The sequence below is a fragment of the Cavia porcellus genome, unplaced genomic scaffold (genome assembly GCF_034190915.1).
Source record: "Cavia porcellus strain 051 isolate PalLab524CR breed Dunkin Hartley unplaced genomic scaffold, mCavPor4.1 scaffold_20, whole genome shotgun sequence".
Taxonomy (NCBI): domain Eukaryota; kingdom Metazoa; phylum Chordata; class Mammalia; order Rodentia; family Caviidae; genus Cavia; species Cavia porcellus.
This window is the reverse complement of record NW_026947503.1, coordinates 11122453-11143016: the sequence shown is the minus strand read 5'-3', so window position 1 is coordinate 11143016 and position 20564 is coordinate 11122453. Positions and strand designations below refer to the sequence as shown.

The 20564-nt window shown below is 34.8% G+C and overlaps 1 protein-coding gene across 3 annotated transcripts in view; it reads right to left on the bottom strand.

Annotated features, from left to right (window-relative positions):
• Rttn (rotatin) overlaps positions 1-19500 on the bottom strand; it is a 182362-nt gene extending 162862 nt beyond the window's left edge. For 2 of the 3 annotated variants that reach the window (XM_003466520.5, XM_063231469.1), the window contains exons 1-10: positions 19237-19492; positions 18717-18904; positions 17734-17914; positions 15136-15222; positions 13774-13864; positions 13100-13214; positions 12064-12214; positions 9165-9330; positions 6483-6664; positions 3978-4093 (exon numbers count right to left, since the gene is read on the bottom strand). In XM_003466520.5, coding sequence (XP_003466568.2) covers positions 3978-4093; positions 6483-6664; positions 9165-9330; positions 12064-12214; positions 13100-13214; positions 13774-13864; positions 15136-15222; positions 17734-17914; positions 18717-18904; positions 19237-19267 — 1308 coding nt within the window. In that variant the 5' untranslated portion in view covers positions 19268-19492. Of the gene's footprint in view, positions 1-3977; positions 4094-6482; positions 6665-9164; positions 9331-12063; positions 12215-13099; positions 13215-13773; positions 13865-15135; positions 15223-17733; positions 17915-18716; positions 18905-19236 lie in introns of all 3 variants that reach the window. The other variant, XR_010041369.1, reaches the window with a different exon arrangement.
• Positions 19501-20564: the final 1064 nt, after the last annotated feature.

The window sequence follows — 20564 nt, the reverse complement described above, 5'->3', positions numbered from 1 at the left end:
TTCCTTCTTTTCCCTCCATGCCTAGATCTCCTTCCAAACTGCAAAAGGTCTACTGCACCATTTCCTACAATCCATTTTCTATTTTGCTCTTTAAATTATTTATACTACAGATTTCTATATATATAGAGTACTACTCTGCTACAAAGGAAGTTAAACTTGAGTCCTCTGTAGAAAAATAGATGCACACCTTGAGACTATAATGTTAAGTGAAATAAGTGAGACTCAGAACTTTAAATATCACAAGATTTCTCTTATTAGAGAAACATAAAATAAAAGATTGTAGGAATAAGGAGTTAAACCTCTCCCAAATGGGAAAGGGAGAGATAAAGAGACAGGAGGGAGGAAAGGGAGAGAGGATTGAAAAAATACATTAATTTGTGTTACACAAACGTGCCAAACATACACACACAAGGAAGGTAAATGTTATGTACTGCAATTATGCGTTAACAAAAAATTTTAAAAGAGCCAAAAACAGAGAGAAACCACGCAATATTTAATCTTTGTCTTATTTATTTCACTAGCATTATGGTCTCAAGATGAAACTACTTCCCAACAAATGACTCAAATTTATCCTTCTTTATTGCTGAGTATTACTCTATTATGTGAACATAACACATTTTTTCCATATTCATTTATCTGTTGAGTATATTGGCCATTTAAAGACTGAGCTCCTGTGAGCTGTGCTGTTAATAAGCATGAGTGTGCATGCATCACTATAATGTAGTTTTAACTCTCAGTCAGTTATCTAGAAGGAGAACAGCTAGACTAAATGGAATCTAATTTTTTGAGGAATCCCCACACTGACTCCCAAGTGGTTTTAACAGTTGACTTTCCTACCAATAATACAGAATGGCTCCTTCTTGCCCACAACCTCAGCAGCATTTGTAGTTTTTTGAGTTCACAGTAGTAGCCATTCTTTCCAAAGTAAGATAGAATCTCAGTGTTACCTTGATTTGTATTTTTCTAATGGCCAAATAGGCTGAATGTTTTTTCATGTATTATTGGACATTTGTATATCTTTTAAAAAGTGTCTATTCATTTCTGTTGCCTATTTTTTTGACTGAGTCTTTTGTTTGGGGGGTATAATTTTTTTTCTTGAGTCTTTTATACATTCTAGATAGTAGTCCTTTAAGGAGTAGATGATAAAAAATAAAAAAAGTTTTTTTAAAAATCCCACACTGTTGGGTTTTTTGTTAGTTTGTTTTGGTTTTTTGCTGCACAGAAGTTCTTTAATCTGATATAGTGCCTTCTGCTGATTCTGATGTTACTTGTCCAACTCAGTTCTGTTCAGAAAGTCCTTATTTATGCCTATGTCTGCATCAAGTGGTTTACCTATTTTATCTTCCAGGAGATTTGGTGTTTCTGTTTTTAACTCTAGCAGTTTAATCCATTTTAATTTGAGTATAACATCAGAGATACAGTCTAGATTCACTCTTTTGCATATGGACAATAGATTTCCTAGTAACATTTGTAAAGAGGCTTTTCTCCAGCATTTGTTTTTATGGGGCTACTTCTATATATTATATTCTATCCCATTTGTCTACATATCTGTTTTCTGTGCCAGGATTATGCTGTTTTTGAATAATGTAACATTGAATTTGGGATTTTGATGTCTCCTGCTTTGTTCTTGTTGGCCAGAAATGCTTTTGCTATCTGGGTCTCTTCTGGTTCTATACACTCTTTAGGACTGTTTTGTTTTTTCTTTTTTTTTTTTTTTTTTTTTTGTCTTTTCCTAGTTGTATGAAGAATGCTTTTGGTATTTTGATTGGCACTGCATTAAATCTACTTATCAGTTTTGAAAACATGCAGATTTTTACAATACTGTTTCTCTCTATCCAGCCAGAAGAATGTCTTTCCATTTTCTGATGCCTCCTTCACTCAATCGAAAACACTTTCTAATATGCTGCTAGTGGGTGAATAAAATGGAAGAGCTGTATAGGGGAATCTGACAATATTAACACCTAGAAATATATTTACTTTTTGAAATAACATCCTTGAATCTACCTTAGAGACATCCTTGTACATTATTAATTGCACACAATTTATGTTAGTAATTATATTTAATAAGACACTGCATGAATAAATATACAATGAAGTACTTGCAATCCAGAAAAAAGAATGAGAAAGATCTCCATATATGGATATATAATAATCTCCATATCTATTATTTTTTGAATTTATTATGTATTTTTAAGTTATAAAAACAGAATGTAAAATAAGTATATAATAGTCTACCTTTATATAAAGTATAGATGAGTTGGTAAGAATCTATATACTACTTTGTTTATACTTAAAAAAAATAGGAGAAATAAACTGGAAACTTTTTTATTGGTCTTGCTCTCTACTGTTTTGTTCAACTTTATAATACTAATGAGATAGACAATTCTTTTTAAGGAAACAAGAAACATTACGGTAACCATTGTTGATAACCTTATACTCGGTTCTTACATCATGTACTATGTCTATCCTTGGTTTTGACTGACAGCTTTGTTTTGCCATATTTGACTTTATTCTTTCCCAAAAAAAAAGTAATAAGAACTAAGAAGTAATAAAATCCAAAATGTGTAAATTTTGTTGTAAAAAGAGAGGGAAAAAAAGTGCTCTAAAGGATACACCAGCAAGTGTGTTTAGGGGTGTTAAATAGCTGATCATATTAATGTTTTTGGTTGGATCATTGAACACAACTGTTTGCAGTCTCACTGTTTGAATGTCCACTTTGTATGCTTTGATACTGTGACTTGAGCAACTATCTCTAAGATGATAATATGTAATCTATTAACTGGTGATTTCTTACTGTTTTTTTTTTTTATTTTGTTTTGTTTTGTTTTGTTTTGTTTTGTTTTGTTTTGTTTTGTAGTTCTGTATTACTTGTACCCTTACACCGCTTTGTTTTGTTTTGTTTTTTCTCTTTTTCCTTTTAAATAAAATTTAAAAAAAAAAAAAAAAGAAATAAACTGGAAACTAAACTTAACATGGTTATCAATAAGGACAGCTCCTCAAAGGGAACAAGATGACAGGGAGACATCTCTGAGCTGTGCACTTATGAAGAGAAAAGAATTGCAATCACTGTAAATAAACTCAAGCAAATAGAACCACATGTTGAAATTATAACAGAGGAAAGAACTGTCTCAAGTAACTTTAAGAGAGTATTTTACTGGTATCCTTAGTGGAGATTTAGTCTAGGGAAAAAAAACTTATTCTTTGTATACTAAAGGTTAAAGCTAATAATCTATTTTTGTATTGTTAGGAATTAAGAATTCTGATGAATAAATGTACAAGAAATATGAATTTAAAAATCAGAAAAATAGCAATATGAATTAATGATTTTTTTAAATTATATATTTCCTAGTTCTGTTATTATAAAGGAAGAGTGATATCACAATATCTATACATACTCAGAGTGATCTGTTATTAGTTTTGATAGATCTTCCCTATTAAAAGTAATCAAAAACCAGGCACAATGGCACACACCAGCAATTCTAGCATTATAGGAGGCTGAGGTAGGAGGATTGTAGATTCAAGCCCAACATAAGCAGTTAAGCAATTCAGCAGGACTTTGTCTCAGGAAAAAAAAAAATCCTAAAATTAAGAAAACGGGATATAACTCAGTATGAAGTCCCTGAGTTCAATTCTTAACATTGAGGTAGATAGAAATTCTGGAATACACTGTGCCAGAAAGAAAAAAAGAGCTTTCAAAATATAATGAGACAATGGAAACTGGGCCCAGTAATGCACACCTACAATCTTAGCACTCCAGCGGCTGAGATTGTTACAATCATGTTACAATCAGGAACATGATTGTAAGTTTAAGGCCAGCCTGGTCTACATAGTGAACTCAAAATTAGCCTGAACCACACAGTGAGACTCTGTCTCAAAAAAAAAAAAAAAAAAAAAAAAAGACTAAGACAATAAAAACAAATTAAAAGAATAGAAATTAAATATTATTACCATATTCTAAAGAAAACATTGATTCTCACCATATCTATAGCAAAAAGGCTGCTGTCATCCCAAATATTAGCTGAAATTGCTTCATCAATTAGTATCATATCTTCTGCAAGCAATTCCAAAACTCTTATTATCATTTGTCTACTACCTAGAAATAGAAATAGGAGAATGATAAGGAGAAGATAAGGACTCAATTTCAAATTATCAGTTGAATCCTCTAATATAATCATGCAAGTTCCTATTTTTTTTTTCAAAATGCTCTTAGAACTACTTAGTGACAAATAGGAAAGTCACAATCTATAAACACCATTAAAGACTTCTGTTTCAATTGTAATACTTCTTGATGATCAAATGCATTCAAAAGTAAGAAATATATTCATAAAGAGAATAGCAATAATCTAAAACTACTGCAAGATAGAGTAAAGTGATTCTTCAAATTCAGAGACCATCGGTATTATGCATAATATGTGACAAAGTGCCAGGCAAGTCTAGAAAATAATTTCCACTTAGTACTAGAAGGCTGAAACTTTATCAGATTATTGTTTTTCCACACAGGAGTTACCTAGAAAGCTAAGCCTGGATATTTCCTGAAGAAACTTATTCCCATTATAACCTCCAGAAACATTCCCAAAGAAACTGTGCTGTCAAGTCAGCCTACCAAAGCAATCTTTTCTCCATAGAAGAGAAAAACAAAGGAATCCCACTCTCCATAATTCCTATGTGAACTTTCACGGAAGATTTTCCTATCCCACATTGTAAAGCTAATTTCCAATGATAAAAGTAAAGCCAAAAATACAGTATAAGGATCTAGATTAATTTTTCATTAGAACAGCTAGAGCAAATACTCTTAGAAATCTCTCGCAAAATTGAGTAACTGCAAATTATGCAATAATTTACTACAAAAGGGCAGGAGAACATTTAGAAATTTTTATATACCAAGATAATAGCTTTATAATTGTCAATCTGACTTTTTGCAGCTAATTAAGAAAGGCTAAATGCAAAACCATTAGGTCTAAAAATGTTCTTCCAGTAGGCTAGGCAGATAAACAAAAATATTTTATGATCCCAAAATTCAGATCTTCCTTTACTTCTCATTATTAGTATATGAATGAATGCATAATCCTAACTCCTAAAAGCAGTTTTTCACTGAGTGACAAAGGTTTGCTTTAGTATAAAAAAAGGACAGTGCTTCCTAAATATCTCTCTCATTTCTGCTATTCTCCTCATCTCCTCCAGGCAAGCAAAAAAACAACAACAAAAATCACCATAGGTCTTAAAAAATAAACTCTTACATAAGATATACATTTTACTCTAATAATATGAACTAAAATGGGTAAAACTCACTTATCTTTCATTTGTATCCTAAAAAGCACATTAGCTACTAAAAGTATAAATGGAAAATAAAAATCATTAGTGCTTCTCAATGCCTAGAAGCATAGACTGGGCTCTGAAGTCTGAGTCAAGTCCCTACTCTTAGTTTTCTGACTTACGTAAGTTTATAAATCATTTGAAACTTTATTTTCTTCCTATGTAGAAGTTAACATGTGTCGTGCACATATTCCAACTATTCACAATGAAGGTAATCTTTATATGTCACAAACATGAACTAAAAATAATAATGAAAATCGGGAAAGGCAACCTAGAGACAGAGGGAAGAAGTGGGTGGGGAATCAAAATAGGTTAAGTATAGGTACCCACTCCCTGGATCAAAGTAAACCTGTATTCCAAACGTGTACTGATAAAAAAAAAAAAAAAAAAAAAAATGTTAACTACTAGAGGAAAAAGAAAATGGATTGGTGTGAGGGCTGCATGGAATTAGGTGCATAAAACCAAGCACAACAGCTGAACTACATAGTGGAAAGTCAGTATATATGTCTTACCACTAGCTATTAGCCATAATGCTGTTATTACTCTTTAGTAGAAGTATTTAGGGGGCTGGGGACATAGCTCAGCAGCACTGTGCCTGCCTGGCAACTGCGAGGTCAAAAGTCCAATTCCCAGTAGTCCTCCCTTCTCCCCAAAAAAGAAAAAAAAACAACATATTTGAGCAAAAATGTCACCCTAAAATATGTGAGTTTTTTAAAGAAAACAAGACTACAAAGGTAAGAACCCAGTTATTAATATTTCCATGACTAGAAAAAAAATCAATGAAGTGTGAACAACTGAGAGTAACTCAAAAAGTTTCAAAAGAGCAAAACCCAAGATGTTTTTTATTCTGGCCTTGTCAAGCACTACACTTCTTCCAGTTACATTTTATGGTCAGTACTCTACAGAGGCGGAAGCCTTAGCCAATAAGGACTCTTAAATGGAAAAGGGATATTCTTTCTGAACAGCATTCCATGGCACCCTGATTTAATTAAGAAATGGTAAAAAATGTTATTAAATTCTTAAGAATGTGTATTCAAAAACATAGGTAAATCTAGGTTCTAAAGGCCCTAACATGGAAGAGGAAAAAAGAAAAAAAAGAAAGAATGAATACTGGAAAAAATCTAGATAAGACACATTGTTAAAGAAGTAGGATTTCAAAAACAACTAACCTGTACTTAAGAGAGGAACTGCGGATTCCAGAACAGAGACACAGAACTGGGGAAGACTGAGCTGCTGGAATTGTAGTTCCAAAGTGTCTTCAGTTTCCAACTCTGGCAGATCTATGTGCCCCACATCCAAAGGCGAATGGACAGATATCCTAGAGTTCACGTGGGCATGACCACTACTGCCACTATAAAGTAAACACACGATCCATTTGAGTACAGAAACAGTCCTCGATCAGATTACTGTCTACGTGCTGCCTTGCATATTAAAGCCTCATAATGACCACAATTATGTTACTTCAGGTGATACTAATCAGATGTTTAAAAAGCTCGAAAAAATTCATGAGACTAAAGTCCATAAAAAGGACTTAAAATCATACATAAAGAACTTGGTACTACAGCTCAGTGTTAAGAATGCTTGCCTAGTATGCACAAAACTGAGTTAGATTCCCAGCACCACAAAATTAAAAAACAAAAACTATGTATGAAGCCAAAAAATCATTTATATCTTCCTTTTCAAATTCCTAGTCTTGAACATTTCAACATTCTTACAGTAGTAACCAAACAAGCATTGATAAATCTATTCGCTTCTAAAAGAAAACAAGCAGATTTCCAGCAAAGCCCTGTAATCTCTTAGGAAAGTTTTAGTTCAGTTTCTAAGATTTCTCTGTGATTCGGACCAAATGTTTAAATAAACCAATGTTAGCACCTAGATGTTCCCAGAAAAAAAAAAAAAAAATCATAAGAAATAGATTGTTTAGTACATGAAACATAATATAATGAGTTTGAAAATGTATCCCAAAAAATAAAACACACCTGCTGGGCATGGTGGTACATATTTGTTACGTCAGTATTGCGAGGCTGAGGCAGAAGTATCACAAGTTTGAGTACAGCATGGGAAACTTAGTGATTAAATCAATACCCTGTCTCTAAATAAATAAATAAGGATACAGATACAGATCAGTCTTGAAGCACTTGCCTACCAATACAGTCCCCACCCAAATTCCGTCTTCTTTGGCTTTCTTTATTCAAAAATTCCTACTTTGGGTCCCCAAATTTTTGACTTAAGGTGTTATTCACAAAGTGGATTCATAGAGATATATTATTACTATTAAACATTTTTAAAGTCCCCAAATTTCTATCTATTTTGTCATTTTTTTCCAATTTCAAAATCCTAAGCACCACAAAATATGGAATTGGCCTGGGTTTCTCTTAATCTCTAAAATGCCCCATGAGAAAGTTGTTTACTGGGGAGGGAAAACTTATAAGCATGGAACACACTAGAAAATGAGGTAGTAAGGTATTTACGAGGGTACAGTAAAAATCATAACTGATAAACCAATTATAACCCAAGGCTAGGAGCACAAGCTTTGCTATGATATTACGTAGCCCCAGCTCTGCTCTTTACCAAACAGTATGTCTTAATCTCTCTAAAATGCCAGGTTTTGTGTAAAATGATGACAATAAAAACAATATCAATTCTATTTATTTTTAACTGTTTCCAAAACAACTTAAAGAAACTAAGTATGAAAAGCACACTGTGGCCTAACACTACACACCAAGCAAACCTGAATTTGTGTTGGTTTATAGCAGTAGTAGCAGTATCGCAAGAAAATAAGTCCAAACACATGTGGTCAACTTACCAAACGTTACTCACAGTGACACTAAAGATGAGACTACTACGTTTTTAAAATGTTTGTAGCTTAGGATAAGGTAACATGCAACTATCATATTAACCTCTTTGGGCTAACTTCGTATAAGAAAAATCTGTTTACACAAATAAAATATCATAAACTATGTACCTTGAACAAGTTCTTTTTTAATAAAAATATTTTCCAGTCATTCCTTTCATGAAAACTTACACATTTAAATTTTGACTAGAGGTTAGGGATATAACTCAGCGGCACAGTGCCTGCTTGGCAAGCACAAGTTTGTGAGTTCAACTCCTCATACCAATATAAATAAATAAATAAATAGTGACTAGTGCTTAAAAATACCATCAAAATATATCCATCAAGCTAGGCATGGTAGCACAGCCCTGTAATCCCAGCACTTGTGAGACTGAGGCAGGAAGATAACCACAAGTTCAGGGCCAGCCTGAACTACACAGCAAGACTCTGCCGCAAGAAAAAAAAAATCATTTAAACCAAGCTTTTTATACTTCATCATATTATTCATAACATAAAAACTCAGTGGGTAAGAATTATTTCCTTTTACAGACACAGAAAGGAATAGAAAGAATAGTTCAAGGCCAGTAGTTAGAGACCTAAGTGCCTGCCTGGCAAGCGTGAGGTCAATCCCCAGTGCCACAAAGTAGTATTTTGTGAACCTGTTCTTTTGGTGGACACAAACACACACACAAAGTATATACTTGTGTACTGAGTGCTAAGTTATAATGTAATATTTATCTTCACTATGAATCCTGATCAAAAATGTAAGAAAGCCAGAGGTTGAAAGCAAGGCTAATACATAGAATGATTTTTCAACAAAGAAAACTGAGAAGAATAATCTATCTTTAGCTGAGATTTAGCTCAGCAAAACAAGTGTCTGTCTGGGAAGTGCAAGGCTATGAGTTCAATCCCCAGCACAAAAAGAAAAAAAGAAAAAAGAATAATCTACCTCTACAAAGAAAACACACCCAGGTTAACAAGGCTTTCCTAATGTCCATTAGGCACAGCCATCAGTTACCTAGAGGACACTGCATCCCAATCCTGGCCATCTCCTCTGGGTCGCTGGCCTGTGCGCCCAATAACAGAAGGCCGAGGGCTGCTGCTTCCTGGGGACAGATTCTGAGAATGATGAGTACCTCTTGTTTCATGACAGTAAGACATAGAAGAATTTTGGGAAATTGTATCTAGAAAAATAAAGAAAGAAATAAAATTCATTAGTACAAACAAATTCCTGATTCTATAGTGTGTGTGTGTGTGTGTATATATATATATATATATATCACTCTTCAAAAAAAAATAACAAAACTAAGATAGTAGAAATAAGACAAAAATAAAAGACTAACCTTTTCTGCAAGTATTTTCGCCAAAGGTAGTCACTGATATTTGAGATTAGCAAGTAGAACAGTACTTATTTAACTATCCCCCTACTTAAAACTCTCTCAGAACCACTACCTCAATCCATGTAAAAATTAAATCACAATGGATCAACAATTTAAATTTAAAAGTCAAACTCATAATGCTCTTAATAGAAAATAAATCTTTATGACTTTGGATTTGGCAAAGTATTATTGGATATGGCGTCAAAAAGCATTAACAAAATGTACTTTAAAAATATTGGCACACCAAAAAACAGTATCAAGAAAGTGTAAAGTCAGTTTATAAACTTGGAGAAATATTTGCAAATCACAGAACCAATAAAGGTTTAATAGTCAGAATACATAATTCTTAAAACTCAACAGTCAAGAAAAAATTAATCCAATTAAAAATTGGGAAAAACACTTTAACAGACATTTCTACAAAGATATACAAATGAAAAAGAAGCACCTAAAAAACCTGGTGAATCATCAGTCAATCACCATTAATCTTTAAGAAAATATAATCAATCAAAACGTCAGTGACATAGCACATCATATTTATTAAAAATGACTTAAAAAAAGGAAAGTGCTGGAAATTTCACTACATTGGAAACTTCATACATTGCTGGAAAGAATGTTAAATGCCACTGTGAAAAATAGTTTGATGGTTCTACATAAAACTAAACAAGAATTAACAATATGACCCAGCGATTGTACTCCTAGATATGTACTCAAAAGAACTAAAACAGGACTTTAAATAAATACAGTACATGAATGCCAATGTTCACTGAAGCAATATTCACGATAGCTAAAAGGTAGTCAATAGATGAATGTATATGGTATAGATACACAATGGAATATTACTCTGCCAAAAATAGGATTGAAGTTCTGATACATGGTACAACATGCATAAAGCTTAAAAACATTAAAAGAGAAACAAACCAGGCACAAAAAGGACAAATATGGTACCATCACCTGTGTATAAGGCACTAAAATAGATAATTTCAGAAAGATACAGTAGATTAGAGATGACCAGCAGATTTGGGGCAAGGAGAAATGGTTATTACTTAATAGTTACAGAGTTTCTGTTTAGGAAATGAAAACATTTGGGAACAGAATAGTGGTGACACAGCAGTGTGAACAAAACATCACTGTAATGAACACATAAAAATAGCTATCATGGCAGTTTTTATGCTACAGAGAGATACAAAGACACAGTTGAAAAGAGCATTTAAAAAGGGGAAAACAACAGCTCTCAAAGAGCTTTTTATACATTTCAAAGAAAATACAAAATCCTTTTCATGGTAATACAGACAAGTCTCCATCAATACACGGTGGCCCCTAATTAGCTTCCCCTTCTGTCGTTGCCCTCAGCTGGGCTTTCTACCGTCTACTCCCATCCTCTGCACGTCTGCAGCTAAGCACATCACTCTCACACAGCCCTGAAGCCCCGACCTGCATGCTCTTCTGGCAGCTCTTGAAGTAGAGCACCCCGTCTCCCTTCAGGGTACTTCCTCTGAAAGGCTTCCCTTGCTCACCATATCTAAAGCTGTTTTCCTGGTCCTGTTCTGTCACATCCCCTTTTTAATTTTCTTAAAGCACCTCTGCTTATCTAAAACAAACCTGATTGTTTATCACCTTTCCCCAGTCATCTAAAATATAAGCTCATAAGGATGAGGATTGTAACTATTTATTCCACTTTATACCTTCACAGAAGCTGGAGTATCAACTAATAGATGATAAATAAACATTTAATATATTAATAACTTATAGATTATCATTTATTTCTTTAGCAATACGAGAACTCATTCTGCTGACATATGGGGTTTCCAGAAGCTTTATTGTCAGTTATTTGCAGAATGTCATACCTCAAGAATGTTCCCGAGGAAACCCCAGGCTCTCTGAGTCTATAATAAAGCCAGCACAAAGCATAAACAGTGAGGCAGCTTGGGACCAGTGAAACTCCCCCAAAAAACAGAGATTGCCCGTGAGATAATGAAAAATGGCTGTACTTTAATATTCACTAAGTACATAGAAACCTTAAATTGTAGATAATGTTTTGTTAAGGCCCATCTTACACTCTATTTGGCCATTAGGCAGAGTCTCTTCTTTGAAAAATCTGGCATTGCCAACACATACTCCAATTACATCACTAGTCAGTAAAAATAGTTTTGATAAAATATGAATCAATAATTTTTAGGTCTTACAACTTATTAAAATCATATACACATGGCTACAATGACTCAGAAATGACATAAATAACCATACTCAGCATCCTAGTACTTAAGACTGTACTGCACTATACAGAGAATCTTCTCGTGTGTAGGAGAAGAAACAAAAACACTTGGTAAAGGTCTCCTGCCTGTTCAGAAAAATAAAAAAGAGCATGGGATCCGGTAGCTCTACTACCAGTTTCCATTCAAAGCCTGGATTACATTTAGGAGTGAAAGTTTATGTTTGAAAAACGACCACACAGCAAACTCTAAAGCCAGTCAAATGGACAAGTCTCAGAAGAACCTTCATATAACACCAGTAGCTAATGAATACATAAACCACAAATACCTTGTCTATTAGAGAAAAAATGTGGATCTCGGTGAAAGTTAAGTCTATTTCTTAAATATGTACACAGCTGCTGCAAGCAAGACACAGACTGCAGAGCCAGGCGATGCTTTCCATCTCCTTCAAAGGCCAGTTTCAACAGAGACAACAGGCTCTGAAAAGAAGAATAGTGAGCATGACAAAGGGAATAAAGCACCTGACTTCTAAGAAGGATGTGGAGTTTAAGGAAGGGTAAGTCAACAATCACAGGTAATAAGTCCAATGTGTAAGACCTAAGAAACAGACATGGGCAAAAACGACTCAGCAAAGTGCAGAAATGAAGTCAAAATAAGACAATGAAATTTAAATAGTGTTTCTTTATGTCTAAAATCTATTAGTTGAATACACATTCTGAGGGAAGACAGGAATGATTCCCCATTCAGGACATGACATAACACACAACTTTTTAAAAATCACAGCAAGTCCTTCTCATCTCAAACATCTCAATCATTCTGTCATGCGTGGGTAATTACCAGCTTTTCCTCTGCTATCATTTGCATGTATGTACTAATAGTTGCCATTTACGGGTACACATTCCAGCCCTGAGTTCATCCTCAGTCATTATTAGATGCTCTAGGTTTGTCATAAGCAACAGACTAAAGAAAAGAACCTGTCACTATTACTTGTTGCTGATGTATTTCTTCAGCATCTAGCATTATGCCTTAAACATGTAAAATACTCAAAAAGTGATGCTATTCTTACTGTAAATAAATGTTACCACTGCTCAACCTTAATTCTCAAAGTTTGTTCTTTTCTTTAAGGGATTCACAAATGGTAATTCAAAGTAGGTAAATTCAACTTCAGGTGTCAAATGAAAATACTGTACTACTTTTTGGAAGAACTATAACTATCAAAGTAAGTCAAAGATTACAAAGGATACATTTGGTTTACCAAATATTTCCTTTTTAAATACATTAATGGAAATTTTCTTCTGAAGAATTCCTACTCTGCAAAATTTGTTTGACTTCAAAAAACTAAAACAATTAAAGGAGGCACCCACCTGAACAATTTTTGGCCTTTGCAGAAAAATCTCAGCAGGAAAATCTTGCATAATAACATCCTTCAATAGTTCACAGGTGTTCCATATCAAAGTGTGATTACTACTCCTTAAAGAGCTACAAAATGTAATATTCATTTTTAAAAAAGTTTGACTAAACAAAATTCTAAGCAACTTAATGGCATAAGTATAATCAATCCGTCAGGTTTCAGCTGAGGCATTACCGCTCCTTAAGTCTTTTTTCTGGTCAGTACACAACTCTAAGGAGTGCTTTTTCCAAACACCTATATTTTATGATATAATAATTGTGAGATTTGTGTCCTTCAGTAAAGGCTCTGTAAGAACAGTAACTATATCATATGAAACATTACGTGAACCTGAAACTATCATAATGCTACAATTAATGCTATTAAGGGCATAAACAATAACCAATCAGAGAACCTAGCCAATGAGCAAGAACATACATCACAAAGAACTATATCAGATTCCAATTACAGAAAATACTAAATAACAGATTAAGACAAATAGGAATTTTATGGCTTCCTTCTGAAATACTGAAATTTATATATGCCCAATACTACCTTTCACACCAGTTAGCAACTTTTTCAGATGAAAATATATAAAATTTCTATCAAATTTACTGGTTATAAACAATCTGAATACATCACGCACTGTACCTTTCATTAGAGGAGAGAACATGTCTGTCTGTAGTTGTTAGAGGTAACCAAGGAAATGTAGAAAACTTCAAACACTTCACAGTTTGATTTACTGTTAATGCAAAAGCAAAACTTAAGATGTCAAAGAATGAAAAGATGACAAATTCACAATGTTAAGAGTTAGGCTTTACCATTAAAGTAAGTCCTAAAATAAAGGTTATTGCTTGTATCAACCTAAAATGATCAGTTGCAAATTTTTTCTCAAACAGGATAAATAACTCTTCATAATTTAACAAAACTCATTAAAATAAGAATTAGAAAATTAAACACAAATCAATATTAAATCACATTTAAATTGTCAATTAAAATTTCCACTTTATTCTGTGGCTGACCAGAACATTGAGCTTAGATTTGCCATAAAAAGAAAACAGCATTTGGATAAAACTGTCCTTTACTTACAGAGATTTTTAATAATATTCACATAATAATACACTGTATCTAGTCACATTCTAATGTCTTAGGTGGTGTCAACATTTAAACTTTTAGGAAGATGATTTAAAGATGATTGAAAAATGAGATATCAGTGCTCAAAGTAGTTTAACAGAAATCTACAAAAATAACATACTTTTAAATTACCCTCATTCACATTATTTTTAAATAGATATAATGCACAAATTAAGTGCATACACTGATTATTTAATGCATTTTGGGTATTATTTTGGAACTAGGAATAAACTAGTATTCACAGCTATAATTAAGCTTATAGTGAAAAGAATAAACAAAGTAAATAACCAATTTCAGAGCATAAAATGTCTTAGGGCAAACAGTAAACATAAATAGAAAGTGATCACTGGCTAGAATCTTTAGGAATATCTTTTTAAAGCAGAGGACCCATGTAAACCAAGACTAGCCAGGTAAACCACACACGCCTACAGACCTGAAGAAGATTCCAGGAAGTGGTAGCTAAACCAGTACTCTGTAATCAGTTTCAGTTGGACAAGTCGTTAAAAAAGAAAAGAAAAAAGAAACTGAAGATCCTGAGTTTTTGACTGGAGTAAATGGATGATTTAGTAAGCTAAAAAATGGGTGACACATGTATAGCACATGCACAGCACAATGCCTGACAACAAATTTGTGTTCAATAGGCACCAAGCATTAATGATATCCTTTACTGAATGACTGCTCAACTATACTTATACTAACATAACATTTTACCATTTAAACTCTATATTCTAAACCAATCTGAAGCAACTGAAACATTTAGTTTGGTGCTAAGACACTTAAGTTTGACAATAATATGTCTGCATAGCAATGGCAAAGAATATACTGGTTTTTCATTTATCATATCAGCAGGATTTACTTTACTTCCCTACAAATACATACCGGCTGGTTTAGGAGGCACTTTCATTTGCTGAAAATTACTTTTATGTTGGGGAAAGTATCCTGTTAAGATTTCAGGTTGTGACAACTCTGAAAAGAGAAAGGGAAAAAAAATATATATATATATATATTTATATATATATATATATATATATATATACATAGTGATAGAAAACTATCACTGATTAATTGCCAAAAGTAAAATTTACTTTTTTAAAAAATTTACTCTATTAAAATAGCAATATTTTAAGTTTTTCAATTATTTTAAAAACTAAAAAAAATGCATCTAGTTTTTTCTCTGAATAGACTATTCTCGAAAAGGAAAACATATGACTCTTCAGTTACTAACTGAGGGATGTTTTCCACTCTCACTATCAGAAAAATAGTTCTTGTTAGAATAAAAACATCCACAATACTCATGAAGAGTCTCTTGCCAAGCAGTCAAGAACTGCCCTCTCTGCTTCTTAATCTGCCTCCCTCCTCATGTCTACTCCAATTTTATAATTCCCAGTTACTCCAATTTTTATTAGTAAATTTTAAAGGCAGTAAAATTGTCAAAAAGGAGTCAATCACTATTTTTCAATACCTCTGAATACCTACCTCATTACATACTCAGCTGCAATGAGAATAGGATTCAGAAAAAAGGCTAAAACTAAATTTTGTAACTTTGTGCTTGAAGTTTCATGGCAGTAGTTCCTAACATCAACACAGATAACTAAAAGTTAGCCCTAGCAGTATGTTAACCTATGGCCTATAGGGTACTTGCCCTTCAGGTGAGGGATCTGAGTTCCATACCCAGTACCAAAAGTAAATAAATAAATAAAGGCAGTTTTGTTACTTATAAACATTAACTATGTTATATATTTTATATGTGGCTCAAGACAATTCTTTTGTATTCAAGTAGCTCAGGCAAACCAAAAAGGTTGGACACCCATGAATTCCTCTGACCTCACCAGCAAGGAATTAGATTGAAATTTCAAAATTTAAGATTCTACTTTATTTGTGATAACACAGAAAATGTAAAGTAACAATCAGATTTTGGCGCTAGATACAGCAATCAAAATCATAGCTCTACCACAAAATAGTTGGTAAATTGGAGCAAGCTACTCTACATTTCTCTTCTCATCTATTAAATAACACTAACAGCATCTCATTCAAAGTGCTGCTTTCACATGTCCTTAAATCAAAACATTCAGTGCCCCATAGTGAAACTCATAAATGACATCTGCTATGCTGTGACCACAGCTGCTCTGGAGATTCTTGGGGTTAAGGACCATGAGGTGATGAGAAAAACAAAGAACAAAGTTGGGGTCAGGTGGAATCTTTATCTTTCTGATGGGAGGAAAGGTTCCTCACTGCAGGGGTGTTTATTTACGTGGTTTAGCAACTTAATGTCACATGACACTCTGTTGTCTTAGCAACCCACTGTTCAGACTGTCTTGGAGCTTGCTGTTTTTTGAGCTGAAGCAGCTTGTTACCTGGTTTGCCCCAGGTGTTCTTTGTTCTTGGAATGCTCATGCTCCAGCCTTGCACAATTTTTAGCTTGGTCAATTTTTAGCTTTAATGGCTCCCAACACTGTTACTGTTGTTAACAGTATCAATAGTTGGGGCAATAGAACTGCAATGATACAAATACCATCTATCAGATTAAGCAATCAAAAATATTTTTACTACTCAATCACATAAATCATGAGAGCATATTTTTCTTTAAATCCATTCAAAGGCTTCCTTTGTGCATGACACTACACTGGGCATTAAAATTAAATAAGAATACCAAAAGTGTTTAACATTATTTTAATATATGCTAGATCCTATTCCTTACAATTCTGTAAGAATGTATTTTTTTTCTTTCTTTTTATGCTGATCTTGGAATGAGAAGCTTGGAGAAGCGCCACTATCACAAAACTAGCACCAGAAGTAGGACTTAAATCCATATGATTTTAACTAGTGTAACACTAAGTATTGTAGTCCACAAAATCAGCATTACATCATTTTAACTGGTCTCCAAAGCAAAAATCATGAAGTAGGGCTTATCACTATGCCCCAGTACAAAGTAAAAATGTGGCTATACGCACTTAAAATAATGTCTGACACATATTAGTGTGCAATAAAAATGTGTAGGGCTTGTGTTTCATTTTGCAGTACTGGGCTTAAACCCACAGCCCATGCATCCCCAGCCTTTTTATTTTAACTTTATTTTGAGATAGGGTCTAACTAAACTGCCCGTGCTGGCCTCAAATTTACCATCCTCTCACCTTAGACACCCCCCCCCAGTAGCTGGGAGCATAGGAATGTGCAACCATAATATCCATCTATTAATATGTTGTTACTGTAAAGAAATGAATCTGTACTTAGTGGCACAAAATCAAAGTCCCAGCATCTTTTTGGCCTGACCAAAAAAAGCAATAGATACAAATGTATCATCTTTAAATCATACTAGAAGGGGAATAAAAGTCAAAGTCATGTAACTTAGCACAAGAAAAACAAGTTTGGAGATTGTGAAAGTATTTTTAAATCTAATGTGTTTTCTTTAAAATTAACCGTTAGAACCAATATATTTTTACTTTAACAGATTCCAACAAATTGATTTCAAAGCATTACCAGTCTGATTGCTTTGGTGGTAAGTGACAGAATACACTGCAGGAACTTCTGAAGGAAGAACAAAAAGTCCATCCAAAATGCCATCAATTTCAGCCTGTAGAACTGGTTCCACGTTAGGCCTAAGCTTAGAAAAGAACTCTACAGCACCAAGGTCAGTCAAATGCTGGACTGCTGCAGGATACTAAAAAAGAAAAAGGATAATCTTGACAATAACTACAAGTAGACAAAGCTTTAAATATCTATGGCATCAAAACATAAAGTTATTTTTGCTATGGCACTGTTTCTTTTTTGAAAAACAAATCTTTCATTGCCATACCCTAAATAACTTCTACGAACACAACTTAAATTTATAGAGAAATATGTAAAATACTCGACGACACTTAGGAGACACACTAACACACTGAAAACTCGAAATGCATACTATCAATTCCCACTCTTAGATGTTACTTTTTTCCACTGACACCGTATTATCCTCTCCCACCATCAAGTCATAGATTATCAAAGAAATAAGAATTGCTACAAATGCAGCTATTTAAACACCGGACAGGGTTAAACATATATTTTAATATCTGACCCTGACAACTACTAGAGGTATAAAAACATAAACCTAAAAAAACAGATAAGCGTAAGGAACTTACCACATGTGTGCTATTTATTCGATATGGTTTATAATATTAAGTATATTCTCTAATACAGACACATCAATTTTTAACATACAAATATCAGAAAACAAGGAAAACCAAAATGACATATAGTAACCGCCACAAATGATTTGAGCGATAGTTCTGTTCCACTTCAGAACCCGGTGGACGACATGAGATGTAACTCCACAAATAAAAAGAAAGGGAGAGGTGCAACATACACCCGGATTAATCCAAACACAGCATCTCTTGTTTTAAAAATCCTTTTATACGACCCAAAGTTGAATGCAACATGACTAAGGCAGACTGATTTTATTACTTTCTGCTTTGAAACGATCTTACCTTAACCAATCTGTTCAACAGCTTGAGAACCTCCTCTTTCATTGGGACGGATGGGAAATTGAACCATTCCAGCAGGTGGACAAAAAGCAGCCTTTCCTGAATGAGGTCAGCAGGGCAAACTAAGCTAAGATCCATCTTGCAGAGAATACTCCGGAGCGCGCGCTCCCGGATCTCAGTCAGCCGGTGACCTGTCAAGACAGGGCAGCACAAAGCTAGAGCCTTTCCCCACTGCGAGGAGATGTCCGACTACAACTTATTCTAAAACTCTGTAATTTACTCTGGGGAATGTGGACAGGTTGGAGAAGGAAACAAAACACCAGTTATTTCAGAGTTGGGCCGCCGAGACTTTCGGGACGCGAACTGCCGAGCGCACACAAAGAACGGGAAGGTCCCCGGGGGGGTGCCCCGGCGAAGCAGTGACAAAAGAGGGAACCAGCGAGGCGAGACCAGCCCACGGAAACCTGGCATGACTATGCCACAGAAAAAGAAAGCCTCGCGTGAAGGGCAACTCAGACTGTACCCAGTTTCCTGATGAGCCCGGCCAAAACCATCTCGTCCCCTCAATCTGCAGCCGCCGGAGAATTAAACTGTGGCGCCACGAAGCCTTGCACTACTAATGTTCCCCGGAAACTCGGCCAGTGGAACAATGCGTTCCGCAAGGCCTCCTGAATGGGGTGTTCACCCATTCTTTCCAGCGCCTGCATCACCCGACAAACTTGAAGACACCCTGTAATGACTGTGTGCACTCCCGAGACATCAGTGTCTGTTTTAAGAAGCGAAACGAATTAAGCCGCGGAGCCCGGCCTGATCCTGATTTGGTCGCTATGCAGGTCGGGAGTTGTAGTCCTCGCTTTGCCGTGCTCCCTGCGCGAGTTCCGGACACGCCCCATCGCCAAGCTTCCCGGAGTTCCGCCTTCAAAGCGCGGGCTCTGAAGCGGGAGCAGAGTCTCTTGCCACCTCTGCGAGGGATTTATAATGTTGCCCATCTCAACCTCAGCTTCCTCAGCTCTTAAACTGCTCAGCTTACAGTTTAGAACATACGTTTGTGCTTTGTCCCGTCCTTCCACTAGCCCTCACGGATTAAATTACTCTTTAACTGCGAAATACGTATGCCAAATCGTGCAATGTTCCAGAGTACCTAAATTAAGGTATAAGTAAGCAAGCTACAAAAAGAAGGGTGGAGAAGGAAATAGTGAACGAAAGAGGAATGGGAGAAAGGCTATAAAAAGAAAAAGCCGGTTGTGGTAGCACACTCTTATCCCAGCACTCAGAAAGCTGAGGCAGGAAGATTGCTGCGAGCTCCAGACCAGCCTAGGCTGCATGGTGAGTTGAAAGCTGAAGTACATTGTAAGACTGTCTTTTTAAAACAAAACAAAAAAAAAAGAGTAAAAAATAAAGACTTAGGTAGTTGTATGAGTCAGTTTCTCAGTGCCTTTGCCGCGTACTGTGGTCCATCTTCACAAAGCGAAAAAATAATCTAAGAAATGGTAAAGGAGAAATAACAAGTTTGTAACATGATTTACATTTTGGAAAGCTTTTTACCTCGGTGATCTTTTCAGTTTCCCTGGCAAAGGGATGTCAAGACAAGTATTCCCCTTAATAATTTTGCAAAGTTTCAAAACACACAAGTGTCCCCTTCCAAGGCTGAAATTGATCTGTGTGTTCTTTGTCCACTTTGTGTGTGTGTGTGTGTGTGTGTAGGCGAAAGATTAAACGTTTTTGAGTTTGATCCTGAAGATTAAATACCAGCGAGTTTGTTCAGCATAAACATTAGGACAAGTGAATTCCTACCACAGAAAATAATATGACTGTGAAGAAAACGCATCAGAAGGGATGTGTCAGATCCAA